At 43.4% G+C, this 17,919-nt stretch overlaps 1 protein-coding gene across 1 annotated transcript; it reads right to left on the reverse strand.

Annotated features, from left to right (window-relative positions):
* Nucleotides 1–664: 664 nt before the first annotated feature.
* On the reverse strand, nt 665–17,548 carry LOC306943172 (EEIG family member 2-like). The gene is made up of 11 exons (XM_079529374.1): nt 17,306–17,548; nt 15,143–15,263; nt 14,743–14,772; nt 13,391–13,507; nt 12,007–12,053; nt 8,230–8,327; nt 7,423–7,518; nt 5,545–5,740; nt 4,968–5,107; nt 3,377–3,440; nt 665–2,301 (listed from the first exon to the last, which is right to left on the reverse strand). Exons 1-11 carry the CDS (start codon nt 17,449–17,451, stop codon nt 2,259–2,261), a joined length of 1,098 nt encoding a protein of 365 aa, XP_079385500.1. The 5' UTR covers nt 17,452–17,548; the 3' UTR covers nt 665–2,258.
* Nucleotides 17,549–17,919: the final 371 nt, after the last annotated feature.

Genomic DNA, 17,919 nt, shown 5'->3' on the forward strand with positions numbered 1-17,919 from the left:
TGACTTCAAATTCGAAACACGCGTTCCCCCGCAGGGAGTGCAGTGCCCGGTATCGAGTCGGTCGGACCCATGGTTCTCCAGAACCACCAGAAAAGGCTCTGGTCAGGCTCTGCCAGTGGGCCTAATGAGCCAAAGTCCCCTCACCTGTGCAATTTCCAGCCTCTGCCTCAGCCAATTGATTGCCATGGCAACCCCACACCTGCAAATTGATTACTTAACCACTCCACTTTTCCCAGTCAGTTTGCACTCTTCAGACTCAGGCAGACTGGCAGATACAGATAGACAGACGGATAGTTAAAACGGGTGCTATGACAACGGGTATTATTAGGTTCCCAAGTTGTATCGTTCTCAAGTAGACCGGTGGCTGACGGGCACGTACAGGTCTAGTAAATAATAAATAAAAAAAACCCAACAACATATTAAATGATCCAGAATGTGGAATATTTATTTACAGTACCAAGAATGATTTAATTAGAATGCTACATGAAATTTACAATCTTTCCATATTAAAAAGAACATAAGAATACCAGTAACTGACATGAAAACAACAACACATGTGACTTGTCTCAGTAACATAAATATTTGCCCGTAGCACTATGAAATATTATTTACACTTAATTATACAGTTATAAGTAGAGACAACCCCCCCCCCCCCCCCCCCCACACACACACACACACACACACACGTTCATGTGTGCGCACAGGTGCTAAGATATCAACATACAGTACAAAACAACACTTCATGATTATTTTTTTATCTTTCTCCTTCATAGAAACAAGTCTGATGTCCACATTCTTGCTGCTTCTTCTCGTTTTCAAATAGCGTCAACACCGAAAATACCGATCTACAAGTCTGCAAGCTCTCAATGCCATGCGCTGTGAGCTTGCAGATGGCTATTTCCGGAATGTGATACCGGCGGACAACTAAGTGGTTCTCTTTCTACTAATCTTAGCGATTTCCGCGGCATCATTTCTGCGTCATGTCCGGTGCCCCTCAGGCCTCAACATTAAATAACCAGTTTAGGTGTGAACGCATTTCCAACGGATAAACTTCCATTGAAAGCCCAACACCGGACAATGTCCTGACCTGGACATTTTCCAGAGTTCATATGAGAAAGAAGCTTAAGTCAGGCTTTAGTCCTGACTAAAGACTTCCTCTATTCCCTATTGTGATGTCACATCAGGCTGATTCTGATTCTATGCAGTGTTCCTTTCATGTAAAGGTGTTCTCCCAAAATCTACTGTGTGCATATATAGGCCTACTGTACTAGTATGCCTCTGAATCATAACCAATTCATAACCATTTCTTAACTGAAACCTGTGTTTTTGTAACCCCTGTTTCCCTTTCACGCCCGAGACTAATGGGATAACCGGCCTTGACCATCCCTCGGACACCAACAGCAACGTCGGGTCTTTCCCAGGTCATTGATTCGGTGTGAAATGGGTATAAGTGACTTCCCCTGCATCTTGCTGAGTCCTCTTTAACTTTTGTTGATCTTAGTGGGACAACAGAGAATGTTCGACTCTGTACTTATTGAAGAATGATACAGGCAGAACCCCCGCCAACATGTGTCCACTGTCACAAAGTAAAGATTAAAAACAACATTCATGGTATGAGTACCAAATTAAAACAAAGGCTCAGGCCACATACTGTTAAACAGATTTTGATTTGCCTGTTTTTTAATTGTATGTTGTTAAGTAATTTGTCTTATTATTGTTGCTATTGTTTATCATTCTTTGTTATCATTTTTACTGCCACTACAATGTTGAGGAACCAAAACTAACTCATTTTACACTAGTTGTGCACTCGTATGTAAGATATATGTATCATGTAACGATACAAATCTTGAATCTTTGGAATCTTGCAAAGTGGTTTAAAGTCTTTATAGGTGGACAGTACGTAGCACTGTGATTCACTGATATTCCTCCCATGTCAGTGAGCTATAAAGGGCGAGGAGACGCATGTAAATGTCCCTATAATGGACCAGTTACCTCGCTTGTCAAAGCAGATCTGGAAATGTTGCCTTGAATTTCACTCTTTGACCACTAGAGAGCTCTGGTGTTCCACAGATGCAGTGGGTCAGATGGAGTTGGGTTGTGTGACTGTATGTGAGAGCTTTTCCAGGAACGAGGCAGCCGACAACTGCCAATATGGCACCCTCATCTCCCCTGGTCATTCTGCACCCCTTCTTGTGGACCCCTCCATTACATCAGAGTAGTGTGGCACCCTTTACTGACAGACACAGGCGTCCCTGAGCCTAGCGCGTAATGACCACCTGCTCGTAGGCCCCGGCTCCAACCCTGAAAGAGAGAGAAAAGAGTGTGAGTTTAGCTGACAGGAGACAAGTGTGGGTATCTGTTCTAAAAGGCCTCAACAAATACATTGTTTTCAATATATTTACCTCTAACATTGGCCACTCATCTTCCATCTAGACCAAATCACACAAATTGAAGAGTTTCTTTCCATATGGAGATATTTAATCACTTAAGCCCTATTTTATTTTATTAATACAAATTTTAAAATAGCAAATCTACAAGCTCACAACAATCTACAAGCACACGTTGAGCTTGTAGATCAACTATGTCAAACTGGCCCCCTCCATTGAGACTTTTAAATCTCGCCTAAAGACCCACCTTTATACCTTGGCTTTTAACCCCGGTTTCAACCCCCGTTGAGTTTCTATGGTCCATGTTTTGTATCTCCGTTTTGTATTGTTTTATTGTGTTTGCTGTTGTTCTCTGAATAGCAACAGTGTATTTAGTTTTATTCTTCTGTACAGCACTTTGTAAACTTTTAGTTGTAAAATGTGCTTCATGAATAAAGTGGATTGGACCTTAGTCTGCAGGTATACAAATGGACCCATAACATCCACTCTCAAGAGTTATTGGGGGTCTTTGAAAGTAAAACATTTGAGAACCATAAAGCAATGTTGTCAAAGAAACTCATTGTTACCACAGTTAGTTATTGTCAACACATGAGGTGGTGGTGGTGTTGTGTACAGTGTAGCGCCCACACACATCGTGAGTTACAAACTTACATAACAATAACATCACACCAGTGGTGGAACGTAGCAAGTCACAGTGATGGAATGTAGCAAGTATATTTACTCAAGTACTGTACTTTTTGAGGTAGGCTACTTTTACTTTAGTTAGTGGATTATTTCCAATACTTTTACTTCTACTCTACTACATCTCAGATCCAAATACTGTACTTTTACTCCACTACATTTATTTGGAAACTTTTTCAAAAGATGTTTATACATTTACTTTAATTAAGTACATTTTGATGCCAATACTTTTGTACTTTTATGCAAGTAAATGTTGAATTCCGGACTTTTACTTGTAACAGAGTATTTCTATATTGAATTATTGGTACCTGGTGTGTTGGTTTCCCAGCGCTGTGCTTCCACCCGGTCCAACAAACAGCCTGAGCCCCTCCTCTACACACACACACACACACACACACACACACACACACACACACACACACACACACACAGGATTGGATCAGATTCCTCTCTCTATAGATAGCACTGGCCGGGCTTTGTATAGTAGGCCTATAATAGAATATATACATTCTTTTGTTTAAAGCTGTACTGTACATAATAGTATATCTATATGCACATAACTACATATAGTACTGTATAATGCATTCTGCATATGATTCATTCTACATTACTTTATTTTATTCTACATTATAACTATGCCTCTATTTATTATTTAATTATATCTAACATGCCTATTATGTACATATTGATCCATACTACTGTTATGCAGTACATATTATATATCATGCCATTTTTACTGGTGATAGATTGCACAAGATATGTATGTCTGCAACTGGTTCATACCCTATGGCCTATGTGCTAACTCGATTAGTACAGACTAGTGCAGACGGCCAGGTCAGTCTTTAAATCTTTGGGTCTATTTTGATGCTGTTTTTATTGGTGACAGGAAGAATGCACATACCGCTGCGTCTATTTCTGTCTACCTATACATTATGCATACGTGACCTGCCCATGCAGACGCAGAGGGCCATGCAGACTGGGCCCTGGCCCACAGGTTAGTTGCCTATGGGCCACATTACCTGCCAGAATGTAAGTACCCTAAGGTTTTATGTTAGAAATGTTGAGTATGGGTCCCCAGCATTTAGAAACTGCCGGATGCTAACTTGCATTATGTTGGGCAATCCTACTATAAATGTGCCACGTCTCTGTGTGTCTGCGTGCGTGAGTGTACGGTTGTGATGCACGTAACTCGAGAACCGTTTGTCCCACCGACTTCAAATTCGACACACGCGTCCCACACCCCCGCAGGGAGTGCAGTGCCCGGTATCGAGTCGGTCGGACCCACGGTTCTCCAGAACCACCACAAAAGGCTCTGCAAATTGATTAGGCCGATAGTTAAAACGGGTGCTATGAGAAGTTGACAACGGGTATTATTAGGTTCCCAAGTTGTATCGTTCTCAAGTAGACCGGTGGCCGATGGGCACGTACAGGTCTATTTTCATAATTAGCATAATAAGCTGGGGTACCTTTACCATCCTACATAAGGCAAGATTTTCACATTTTCATTATGCTTTAAGTAGCATATGTGACAGGTCAAACTAAGGGGTTTTCATAATTCTGAATCCATTGCAAGCATTATTTTTGCACGAAAAACACTCCTTGGGCTAAATTTGGCCATAGCCACTTGCCCAAATGAGCTGATCTCATCACATTTGTGATGACGGCTATGACCTATTCTGAGCCTCGATCTTCTCTTCTCTGCCCATAACTCTATCTTTGTCTCCTCACTGCGGTGCTGCTGCTATGACAACTGAATGTCCCTTGGGTATTGATAAAAGGTCTGTCTATTCTAGTAGAAACACAACATCATCCAATCCAATCAACTGATGTTCCACCCATGCCCGTCTGCTAAATGAAGGACTACTGTGTAGGTGAGGCGTACAGTAGGTAGGTAGTTACCCTCTGCGCTGGAGTCCAGCAGACTGTGGCTGAAATCCTGGCTCTGAAGGATCTTCTCGATGATGTCGTCAGCATCCACCCTGGTGGCGTCCACTCTCTTCAGCAGGTGCTCTACAGAGCACTGCTGCTTCATGGGAGGTCTGATGGAAAGACGTGGAAGAGGTTACAAACGAATCACACTCGTGTGAAGTGAGGGGTGCCTTTATCACCCTTTTACCACCCACCACATGACATCACGGGGGGCATGCTTAAGGCAAACATAAACACTTGGCTGCCGCTAGCGCCCCAGTGTAAAATATATTTGGGGGTCGGCATACTAATTGTATCCGTTCAGGAGAGAACTCCAATCATCTTCAGATTTCTACTATTCCAGTTCCAATTTTGTCTACACCCATTTTTTGGTTTTGTTTCATCACTTCCAATTTCACTTGTTTATCCTGTGTCCTGTTGACTCCTGCATGAGTTCTCTCTCTTGATTGGATACAATTGGTATCCCGACCTGAAAATTAATTACACCAGCTTTAATAATACGTCTGGAATGCAGTCGCTCTATGATCATGAGTAAGGTCTATTCTACCTCTTTGCCGGGGTGGAGGGTCGTTCGGGGACGTGGTGGTAGCAGCTGGCGGGCATCGGGGGTGTGTTCTTGCCCCCCCCCTGCTCGCCGGGCTCCAGGATGCTGCCGATGCCGGTGGAGGCGGAGCTTCCTGAGGGATTCCTCCGGTGACTCAGCTCTGTCAGGCTGGACGAGCGCGAGTGGTTGGTGCTGTAACCTGCAGGTAAGGAGGACGCAACAGCTCATACTATGTGTGCTGTGTGAGGCTAAGCTATTAGCTGAAGGACACATTAAAAGTATATACTACATGTGCTGTGTGACAGTGTGAGGCTAAGCTATTAGCTAAAGGACACAGGAACAGTATATACTGTACTACATCTGCTGTAACCTGTTAAGAAACAGTAGGCTATATACTTCATATGCTGTAGGACGTATATACTGTGTACTCCACAGCTTATGCAGTTGTTGCTGCGAGACGTGAGACGTTTGATACGTTTGATTTGGGTGTCTGTGTATGTGCGTGTGCCTGTGCGTTTGAGAAAGACAGAGAAAGAGGAGGGAGAGAGAGAAAGAGGGGAGGAGAGAGAGAGAGAGGGGAGGAGAGAGAGAGAGAGAGAGAGCGCGAACGAGAGAGAACGAGAACGAGAGTGATAGAGATGCTGATGTGGTATGTGTGTTGCGTTTCTCTGTGATTACAGTATGTGTCTGTTTCTGTGCACGAGAAACTGGAGAGAGAGAGAGAGAGAGAGATGCTGATGTATCAGGGGTGCTTTCCCCTGTGTTTACAGCATGTGTTTTTTGCGTATGAGAAAGAGAGATAGAGAGCGTATGTGTGAGAGAGAACTAAAGAAGGAGAGAAGATAGAAGAGAAGAGAAGTTAGAGACGCTGATGTTGTGCGCATAGTCTTCTAGTGTGTGTGTGTGTGTGTGTGTGTGTGTGTGTGTGTGTGTGTGTGTGTGTGCGTGCGTGCGTGCGTGCGTGCGTGCGTACAGGTGGATCTAAAGATAAAGGGCCCCTGGGCTACACACATGCAAAGGGCCCCCCCTTGTTTTTGGAGACCTCCCTCTGGAAGCCTTATGGATAAACTGAGGGTTTAAACACTTGCAGTAACATGTATCATATGATGGTTTAGGACAGGGGTTTTCAACAGGTCGTCCGTGGTGGTATTGCATGTGGTCCCTGACCATGCATTTAGTAATGTAGGATTTGTAGATTTTATTTTACATTTTCTTTCTACTAGTTGAGAAACAGTGAACTGAATGATCTGGTGACATTGATGACCGTCCATGCAGTCAGTGAACTGAATGACCTGGTGACATTGATGACCGTCCATGCAGTCATTTACTGATAAGTGGGAGGTCAAGAAATTCAACAGAAAAAGGGAGTTAAAATCTCAAGAGGGGGAAGTTCACCGGAATGTCTGGATGAGTCATTATTATTAGGAAGTTATTAGTCAATGGACCATTGGTTGAGAGTTGAGACACAGTGGGATGTTGTATACACATGGGATGCATATAGCAAGTGATACAAGAGCATTAATCTTAGCCCATATCCCCACCCAACACAACAATGGTCCCCAGGTTGATTCTATGTCAGGGTGGCGGTCCCTCATTCACAATCAGTTGAAAACCACTGGTTTAGAACATTTGGGGTTATTTTATTGACATGATAAGCCCATTACTGGCAAAAAGTTCGAAGGTAATAACTGTTATTAACTTTGCACTTTTTGGGGGCCCCTAAGCTTGAGCCTCCGTGTGACAGCAACTCGGTCACACAGAGACTGAAGCTCAGGGGCCCCCCTAGCTCAGAGGCCCCTGGGCCTGGGCCCAACAGGCTCGTTGGATAATCTGTGTGTACGCGCATGTGTGTGTGTGTGGTCATGCATGCTACATGTATACCTGATATTTTTGACAGCTGGCTAGCATAGCTAGAGGTCCTGGAGTGGCCGTACGCTGCCAGCTCATCAGGGACGGATGCAGACTTCCTTGTAGAATCTAAAGAGAATCAAACGAAAAGTCAGCATTAGTTAGCGTGATACTGACCACTACAGTATCTTCATCTCTCACTGAAATTATGCTAAAATGAACTCAACCATACATCTTGATTTTGTGTGTAATAATTGAACATGTATGTTAACACAGCAGTAAGAAACATTTAATTTTATATGGAACAAAGACAGGCATTCATTTATACTGATATATAAACTTATAAATGTCAGTAAGACTTGATCTTAAGTTTTAAACACTTAAATCCTCTATACTTTTGTTGACCGGAATCCCCCATGGCTCTATACAGTACTAGGCCCCTTACTTATTTCATGTGTGTAACCCTTTTGGAAGATATTTCATACAGTACAGTGAGTACTGTTTCCCAAACAGTGGGTCGGGACCTATTTGTCGGTCACCGGCAAATTCCAGGGTGTCCCCAGCTAAATTTGTTAATAGAGCATCACAATAATTTCAACCACTTTATCCATATTTTATACGTTGGCTATTTAAAAAAATAACAAGCTCACAGCTGCGAATTTGTACCCTGGTTGGGACGGACAAAACATTTTCAGATGGGGGTCTGCGGCCAAATACATTTTGGGGGTCCTTGTCTTGACATGAAAAGGTTTTAGAACCAGTACAGTACAGTACAGTACAGTACAGTACAGTACAGTACAGTACAGTACAGTACAGTACAGTACAGATACAGATACATACTAATGACAGATAGGTGGTTGTCTCCCCCCTTGGTGTCCTCGTTAAGACACTCTGCCTCAGCCTGTGGGATTCCCAGAGTCATAGCAGTAGAAGGAGGCCTGCACAGGGAACACACAACATACAGTACTATAAATCAATAAGCAGTGTTTCGGTGTTCTTTAGCTAACTGAGCCGTTTTGCGTGAGAAAATGTTTGACAATGTTTGCATATAATGACATGCCCAACATATTAGGGACCTCAAGGTTTAAAAAAGCTTTGTTGCTTGGTACGCGGGTTCAACTTTTTAAACGTTCAGTACTTTTAACCCAGCACACATTGTCGATGTGTGTTTAGTTACGTCTGCTAATGAAAGAAAAGGTTGCCATAAGGCCCCGATCAGACAGGATGCATTTTGCAGGGTGCGCTGCTCTGCCATTTTTGTGCAGTCTGCAATACAGAGCAGCTTGCAGCGGCTTTTTTGCGAAGCAACCACATTATCACCCGTCACTCACTTGGCAGGCAGGCTGCATAAGGCTGATCTTATCGTAGCCCGGGTCGTGATGTAAGCAATGGAGCTAATTCATGAGGGCTGGGTTAGATTTAGGTGTACCAATGTGAAAGCATAGATAACGTTGACTATACTTACTATACTGTCAATTGCACATTGGCACACCCACGGCTCTGGGCACACCTACATCGAACACACCCATTTATTAATAGTATTTACTGCAGCTGATTGTACTGTTGCTTGCTGACCTGAACATTTTACCTGTACAGGAAAACAATCGGCCTAGGGCAAGGGTTCACAAACCTTAAAGGCTAACCATAGCTCTTGAAACAGGCCCCCAGAACCTCCCAAAATAATCACATTTGAACTGGTGACCCCCAACGGCCCAACCTGACAAGTACTTGGAATTCTAGGCATTACATTTAGTTTGATTGTACAAGCTTCACTCTCTCTGATAGTGATTATAAAAGTACGGCCTCGCCCCAGACCGCTGGCACCTAGGCTACTGCAATGGAGCCTAACAGTGCGCTGTGGGTTCGAGTCCCGTTCCCAATGGCTTTTGCTGTCACTCACCATCTCTCTCTCTCCCCAGTTACTGTCAGCCTACTGTCCTATCAATAAAGGCATAAAAGCCCTCCAAAAAATTGTAAAAAAGAAAAAGATCACCCTTGTGTGAAGTGAGGGGTGCTCTTATCATCATCATCATACATCAGCCTAACAAATCATCACATTCCATGCTACAAAAACACACAAAGCTGTGCATAGGAGGGGCTAGCTCCACTCAAAACAACGAATACAAACAAAAAAAACGGACGGCCTCAGCTTCTAAAACGCATCCTGTCTGACCTGGCCCTAAAGCGCCATCTATAAGTGGAAAGTTCTACCAGAACTAACAATCTGTTTACCAGAAATGACTGGGAACTCTTCAGCCTAATTTATACTTTGCTGTACGACAGTTTTGCACGCTGGAAATAGCCGACCTACAAGCTCACAAAGCATTGCATCTTCCACTCATTGTAAACTTTTAGCTCTGCTATTTTCAGAACGCGCCATCCTTGTACGACAGTCAGACATAAATTAGGCTTTATTCATAACATCCTCTGCGCTTTGGCAGACATAGCGAAAGGACAGGAAACCCCAGCGAATGTGAGCTACTGAGTTACATGAGACGGTATAGTGTGGTAGGAAGAAAAAGAGTCAATGCGACAGACGAGACGACAGCGAGAAGAGGGACAGACATACAATCCGAGGTTTTCCCACTAAGCTCCGTTGTAGCCCACACACCCACCCACCCACCCACCCACACACACACACACACACAAACACACACACACACACACACACACACACACACACACACACACACACACACACACACACACACACACACACACACACACACACACACACACACACACACACACACACACACACACACACACACACACACACACACGCACGCAATAAGTCACTTTCTAGGGAGGAATAATGACTGGGCAATTCTATGCAGTTTAGACATTAGACACCTCCTTGGTGACTGTGTGTGTGTGTGTGTGTGTGTGTGTGTGTGTGTGTGTGTGTGTGCGTGTAACAAAGGCAGATTGAGGGCGTGATCAAGTGCACATGGTCTAAGCTCTGCCAGGAGTGTGTTTATTACGTCATGACCTTGGTTGACTGGCCCTTGTTTGTCTGAACATGACTAGTGAGTGCTGAGCTGGTCCCGTGCTGCTCCTTGTTGCTCACTCCTTCAACAGTGGACAAGTTCTGCATGGGGCATTGTCTAAAGGCCAGACCGTACAATACAACCAGTCACTCGCAACACCTTGCAACAAAACAGCTTCAAGGCCAGTCCACACACCAATGCAACTCTTTGCATCATTACCTCTGCGATCTCATCAAACGTCATGTCCTCTCATGTCCCTGCCCCCTCAGGTCTGGTGATGCAAACCTCCTCGACTTCCCCAAGACCATTTGACAGAGCTTTTGGCTTTGCTGCCCCAACCCTGTTGAATGCACTCCCTAAAACGCTCAGAGATGCCTCCACCCTCCAATCCTTCAAAACCCACCTCTTCAATATTGCTTTCCCTAGCTAACTCTTTTCACTGTTTTAATGTTTTTATTCCTTAGCTTTTAGTGTGTTTTTCCCCCTAATAAAGTTGTTTTTATTTTTGTTGCTTCCTCTTGCCCCCCATGCAAAGCATCTTTGGTAGAAAAGCACTGTATAAGTTTGAGATATTATAAACATGCAATTACTTAGTTGCAACCATATCTCCAATGGCAGTTGGTTGCAAGTAGTTGCATGTTGCAACTTGGGGTTGCATTGGTGTGGACTGGCCTTTAACCCTGGTGCTGTGTGAGGCATTGTCTTAACCCTGGTGCAGTGGTGCTGCATGGGGCATTGTCTTAAAGGACAACTCCAGACTAAATAACATAATTTATACTAGGGGCATTTTCCTACTTATCTTGATCCCAAATTACTTGGCTCGTGTTGGATAACCAAGGCATGGATGTGTGTGTGTATTGTGTAATGACAGCTAATAACAGATTGATGGGGGAAAGAAAAACACATATGAATGCAACGAATAGCGTAAAAGCGTATGCTTATTTATGAGGGTTGCTGGGGAAGCTCTCTGTTATAGCTCAACAGTAGAAATGTCAGAACTGATGAAGACCATTTAGGGTGAAACATGTTGGTTTAATAAAGTCTGTTCCCTCTTTTTTCTGTCTGTCTGTCTGTCTGTCTGTCTGTCTGTCTGTCCGTCCGAGCACAGAAAGTTGCAACACGGTAACTCTGTTACTTCTCGACCGTTTCGGATGCGGGTCGGCTCACCGGAACCGGGCCGCCCCCCTGGGCGCGTTCCTGGGGGTCTGGATGTTGCAGGGACCCCGACACGGTACACCGCTCACTTCACACAGGTGTGATTTTTTAACTCTGAGTGCCCGGATGTCCTCTTGGTTGTTTTAACTCGTGTTTAAACCATGTCAATGAAATTACAAAAAAAGGGGTTTTCAGTTTGCTGACATACAGGATATGAGGTAGAAAGTTTCCTGTGTAGGTTTGTCTGTATGCAGATTGTGCTCAGATACAGAGCTGAAACTCTGAAACCACAGCTTGTGGTTTCAGTGTGAGAGACAGGTCTACACTTAATTTGTTATTAGTTCATTAGATGTTCATTATATTATACAAGTCAATGAATTAAGGAAGAGACAAGTCAAGTCAAGAGACAAGTCATTATTAATAAAGAGAGGGAGAATGCCAACAGTGTGGGTATGAAAATACATATTCTTACGTTTTGAAACAGGGGTCTCCAGACATGAGCTGTGTGGTGATAACAACCTGTGTGATAATAAGAAGATACAAACCAATGTTAGCTTGGGCAGCACAAGACGCTGTACCTCTGTGTATGCTGCACTGAATGTGCTTAGTGATACGGTTTGCCTTGTAATGTTTAGGGGGTTGAATCTTGTGGCATGAAAACCGGTTTTAGGGAAGCCTCAACAAGTGGTTAACACATAAACCACTTAAACCCTAAATACTTGGGTTCCCCAGGGGTCTATGCTTGGCTCTCTCCTTTTTACCCTATCTCTTCACTGAAAATAGCCCCAACTATAAGCTCACATGGCGGGTTGTGAGCTTGTAGCGTGGGCTATTTTCACCTAATATGACATGCTGGTCACAAATTCACAATATGAATAATGGAAACGGGAACTAGCTGAAAGAAGAAGTTTACCTATTATGACATACAATGTCATATGTCAGTTAATTTATTGGACCCAGGCAGTTCAGAACTAGCCTGGTAAACCCCTCCCCCTTGATCAGTCTGTAGAAGACAAAAATATTTTTTTCAAGGGGGAGGCGTTTACCAGGCTAGTTCAGAACTTTAGATGCTCTCCTACGGTATATCACCACAGGTTCAAGCATGCCTTTCATTACTGACGTGCCAGAGCATTACAGCTAAATGCATCATCCTGCATTTCCTGGTATTCACTCCCCTAGTTACAGACTGTTTATTGTAATGTATAGGTAAACTTCACTTGGTTGGGGGCATGGCAGTGCAGAGTATACGGTAGCCTCTGTATTTCCCTGTACTGATAGGGTACCTACCAACTGTACTGTGAGATTTCATTGGCAACCGTCATTTTTCAATTTCTTTGTTTTGCTTGACGTTTAATTTTCTATATTTCTGTTTGCCTTTACTGATGTCCCCAAAAATACAAGCTCACACCATGTCACATCATTACCCCCCCCCCCCCCCCCCCCCCCCCCCCCCCCCCCCATTCGTCGTACAACGTATATTGGGCTTAAACGGTTAATGATGTTTTAGCTTATCCTATCCTTTCTGGCCAAGAATGCCGCCCAATATTTTCACTAGATTGTGTTCTCGTTTAGCCTCTATACCCCTCTACTCCTCTAGAAAACCTGGTGATAAGGAGGTAGAATCATTGGACAGTATCAGGAAACACTTTGGGATAAACCAAACATTTCCCACAACTCCTGAGAAAGGAGTCGAGCCTGATTTATACATAGTTGCATGCTAGTGTTGCTTGCCGTAAATAGCAGATATACAAGCTCAAATGTCACATTCGTGATGGCATTGTGAGCTTGTAGATCTGCTAAATTTACTGAGCACGACACCGGCATGCAACTAAGTATAACTGAGGATTTATGCTTGCCTTGAGGATGGAGTTGTCCTGTCTAGTGTGCTTGGTGTCGTATCCCTCCAGCAGACATCGGCGCGTGGTACTGCCCGATCCAGCGAACTCCGAGAGGTTCAGGTCAGCAAAGCCCAGCTGGATAAAGTTAAAGTAGACAAATCATATTAGAATCGTTTATGTTCCATCAGCCTCCTGGAACACTACAGCCTCCATCAGTTATAGCAGTGGTTCTCAACCTTTGGGTCTGGGACCCCCAGGTGGGTCCCCACATGATTTTTTTGGGGGGGGGGGTCCCCAGATGACAGTGAAGTGCCAAGTTAAAGGACTTAAATGACCGTTTTAATACCTCAAAAAGGAAGAAAAGAAAAAAGAGTAAAGACCATTACTGCAACAACAGTAATCAACAAACTACAATAAAAACCAAATTGCCAAATTGCCAAAGAATATAAGAAAGAGGCAGAATTTGTGAAAAGAGCATATCTACATGCTCACAACGCCTCACTTATTGTGAGCTTCTAGATCTGCTATTTTCCCAATATGTATTTGTGGAGCCGAACATGTAATGCCTCAACTCCATTCCAAGTGCGTATCAGGTTATATGGGGCCCAGTTCAAATATGATTATTCTGACGGTCACGGCCTGAAAGCGTAGAGAACCACTGACTGAGTTATAGTATAGTAAGCCTAGAATTCTAGAATATCTATATGGCCTACATACTATAGGGTTACTTTAGTTCACTAAAACTAAAACTAAAATGAAAACTTAAGTTTAAAACCCCCCAGAAAATGAAATGAAAAAACTAAATTAACCATGCTAAACAAACTAATACAAAATAATTGCATGCAAAATCATATTTTTTTGTTTTCACCATCATATGATATCATGCATTATTTTATACCTTTAACAGCTTCTCTAAATCAAGACTTCTCTTTAAATAACAAGAATAGAACGATTTATGCGCTCATAACATGAACTAAACCTAAACTGAAATCCAACACCAAACTGAACAACTAATGAATATTTCAAAACTATAACTACATTCGCGGGAAAGCCACATTTTTAAAAACAAAAACATGGACCCATAATAACCCACGGTAGAGAGAACCTTCTTTTGTTATTGTTGCTTGTCTGCTTTTCAGTGAGTGCTACTGTATAACACAGAAAGGTTCGCTTCACAATAATCAGTAACCAAAGGCGGAAACTGAGTCTGAGCAATTACAAACAAACACTCCCTTAACAAAGAATGCCCTTGGAGGCTAGTACTCATTATCATATTAACTTTGTGATAAGAATGTTCTAATATGAATCATATAACACTTGAGTTATACAAATGCCAGCCTGGCTGCTCCTTTTCAAGAGAGCCACTTCACCTTTGTATACGTCTTCCCTCCCTTCATTTCCTAAAAGGACAAAAAGAGACAGCAAACATATTAGTGAGCTCACATTTGTATGCTTTGTCGTTATGTCTGGCTAGTTTATAAATTAAATATTTGAAAATACAAATTTAGACTATTTGCTATGAACATGGTACACACTAGTTAGTTCCTCTGTTAATGTATCCATTTGTAACTCATGTAGCCTACAAATGTCACCAAATAAACCTTTATGGGTCCATTTGGTTACAGTGAGGATTTCACTGTGTGTACTAGCCCTGGCAAACCTCACTTGCGAACAGTGACTCAGCTGTGGAAAGGAGGCTCTTATGGGGACTGTATGTTTGTTTGCAGTGTAAACAAAGCAGTGCTTAAGTTGCCATCCATACAAATGTACCTTGCGCACAGACACCCGGCACACACAAGGATCCAGGACTCCTGTCCCCGCATTGGCACTCATCTTGCACACAAAGGAGAACCTCTTCTTCCACTGCACACAGTTAGCCTGGACCGGTTCCCTGCATGGGAGAGAGGCCAAGCACTATTCAAGTACGTACACTAACACACACACACACACACACACACACACACACACACGCTCGCGCACACGCACGCACACGCTCGCGCACGCACACACACACACACACACACACACACACACACACACACACACACACACACACACACACACACACACACACACACACACACACACACACACACACACACACACACACACACACTTACTCTTAAGAAGAACGAATTGTAATTTGTTAAGGAACCGGCATCCTTGGGATCTCAACCCTACTGGGAGCAGCTTCGGTAAATGGAGAGACCTCCTCTAAACTTTGCTCAAATGGGTTAACGGACCACAAGAGAACGACCCTAGCGTCCCAATTCTGGGGTGAAGATTCTGAGACAATAAGAGATCTACAAACTCCCAACAACGTTATACTGTTTGTGAGCTTGTAGATCTACTATTTTGGCAATTCAATTTGGTGTAGATTTGGTAAATACTAGATGGGTTTAATTGGCTAATAATATAATACATACATTACATACAGACAACGCATCAGACAATAAAGCCTAGATTCTGGACAAACTAGAGGTTGTTTGAGCAATGGATAAAACACAACGCATACAGAACATTCATGCTGGCAGTTGCCATTAAAAACAAACACAAACACAAACACGCACGCACGCACGCACGCACGCACGCACGCACGCACGCACGCACGCACGCACGCACGCACGCACGCACGCACGCACGCACGCACGCACGCACGCACACACACACACACACACACACACACACACACACACACACACACACACACACACACACACACACACACACACACACACACACACACACACACACACACACACACACACACACACACACACACACACACACACACACACACACACACACACACACACAACCATTGGTGGTTGGCATGTGCTATGCTTATGTCCGTTTCTTTCCAGTGACTCATTTAAGTGTCCCGGTCTTGTACTCAGTGTGTCAGTGGTTGGTCAGGACGGAGCTGTCTGGTCTCAATCTTAAACAAACGGTTTAGCCAAACCCTCAAAGCCCTGGTGGTGGGTTTGCACTGTTTAGATTCGTCTTTGCTCCGTTGCTATGGCAACATGAAGAGATAACATGCCACATAGACAATAGAAAATACATGTGCATTGATTTAACCTCAATGGTAATTGTTGAAACAATTGTGGTTATAGTTAGAAATAGAAAACCATGCAACATATAGCCCACTGTCTGTCACGTTATTGTCTGTCACTGGTTCTCAAACTTTTTTCTTGTCAAGGACCCCCACCATGCTAAAAAGAAATCCTATAATGGATCTTATTTGGCCTTTATACCCCCCCCCTCCCCCCCTCTCTCTCTCTCTCTCTCACACACACACACACACACACGCACACGCACGCACGCACGCACGCACGCACACACACACACACACACACACACATTCAAGATTTGTGGTGTTAATTGACCTACCTGTATTATTATTTTTCTCCCAAAATGTTCACGTTTATCAAGATTTTAGCATGGAGACATCCATGTAAAGTGAGGCTTGTAGGGGTTAAACTGATTTAGATAATTACCGGTAACTAATTTCCCTGGGGACCCCCTGGAACCACCCCAAGGACCACTTCGAGAGCCACTGACCAACACTGCATGAGCAGGGCCAGGGAGGGACTCCAGGGAGTAAAGAAAACATGCATTCATTATTGTTCTGTGAAAGAGTAGCAGTTCCTTGTTTGCACACACAGGATATCATTGTGATATGGTTGGTTATAGGCTGGGATGTTTCCAGGATTTGAAAGGAATATCCATTAACAATAAACTCAAGATTATCGGATGTCCTGGCTAAAAACACTCAAGCTAAAGCTACTTAAAATAAAACAATTGGTCAAATCGTTGCACATTGTTTCGGACGGACAGCTGATGATGTGTAAAAGCACAGTACAGCAGCGTGGCGTTGCTGTGGAATAGAACTTTGCTTTGCTACTATAAATAGTAGCCTAGGTTTCTTACCGAGAGGACACCTCGGCGAAGCCGCCGTCTAGGAGTCGAACTTTACAGAATAAAACTCCGTTGACAAAGGGAATGGAAGACAGCTCGTCCAAGTCGAAGTCTACCTTGAATTTAAACTTCTTCTTCTTCATCAGAATGAAAGACATAGTTCCAGAAAACTCTTATTATGTTATTATTACGGCACAGCTTGTCCACTTTTTCTCGAGTCGTCTGGTGACTGTCCCCTGTGCCTCTCACTCTCTCTACTCGACTCTCGGGTCCTCTCTGCCTGGCTGCTGCAACACGCACGCAGCGACAGTTCAAAATATTACGCACACCCCCATGATGATGGCCTTAAAACAAACCGTGACGTGAAGGAAAACCCCTCATTTGATTGGGGCACTGGGCGTTATAGCAACGATGTAACAGTAACACGAGAAGAGAAAATAAACAGCACAATGGAATTACCATGTAAACGAGGCTATAGTTATTTATTTATTTTGTACTGTAGGGTAAAAGTCGAATTTTTTATATTGTATGTCATTAATGTTCTGAACTTCTGATGAATTGAAATGGAGGATGTTTTTTTAATCCCCTTTAATTAGCAGACCATAACTGTTTCCTGTGCGTATTCT

This window comes from Electrona antarctica (genome assembly GCF_951216825.1).
Source record: "Electrona antarctica genome assembly, chromosome: 19".
Taxonomy (NCBI): Eukaryota; Metazoa; Chordata; class Actinopteri; order Myctophiformes; family Myctophidae; genus Electrona; species Electrona antarctica.

Excerpts from the sequence above, each read along its gene's own strand:
- LOC306943172 (XM_079529374.1), bottom strand. The coding sequence starts at position 17,451 with ATGTCTTTCATTCTGATGAAGAAGAAGAAGTTTAAATTCAAGGTAGAC. Across the intron at positions 14,773-15,142 it reads GCCGGGTGTCTGTGCGCAAG|GAAATGAAGGGAGGGAAGAC; the intron begins GTACATTTGTAT and ends TTGTCCTTTTAG. Across the intron at positions 7,519-8,229 it reads CAACCACCTATCTGTCATTA|ATTCTACAAGGAAGTCTGCA; the intron begins GTATGTATCTGT and ends GATTCTCTTTAG.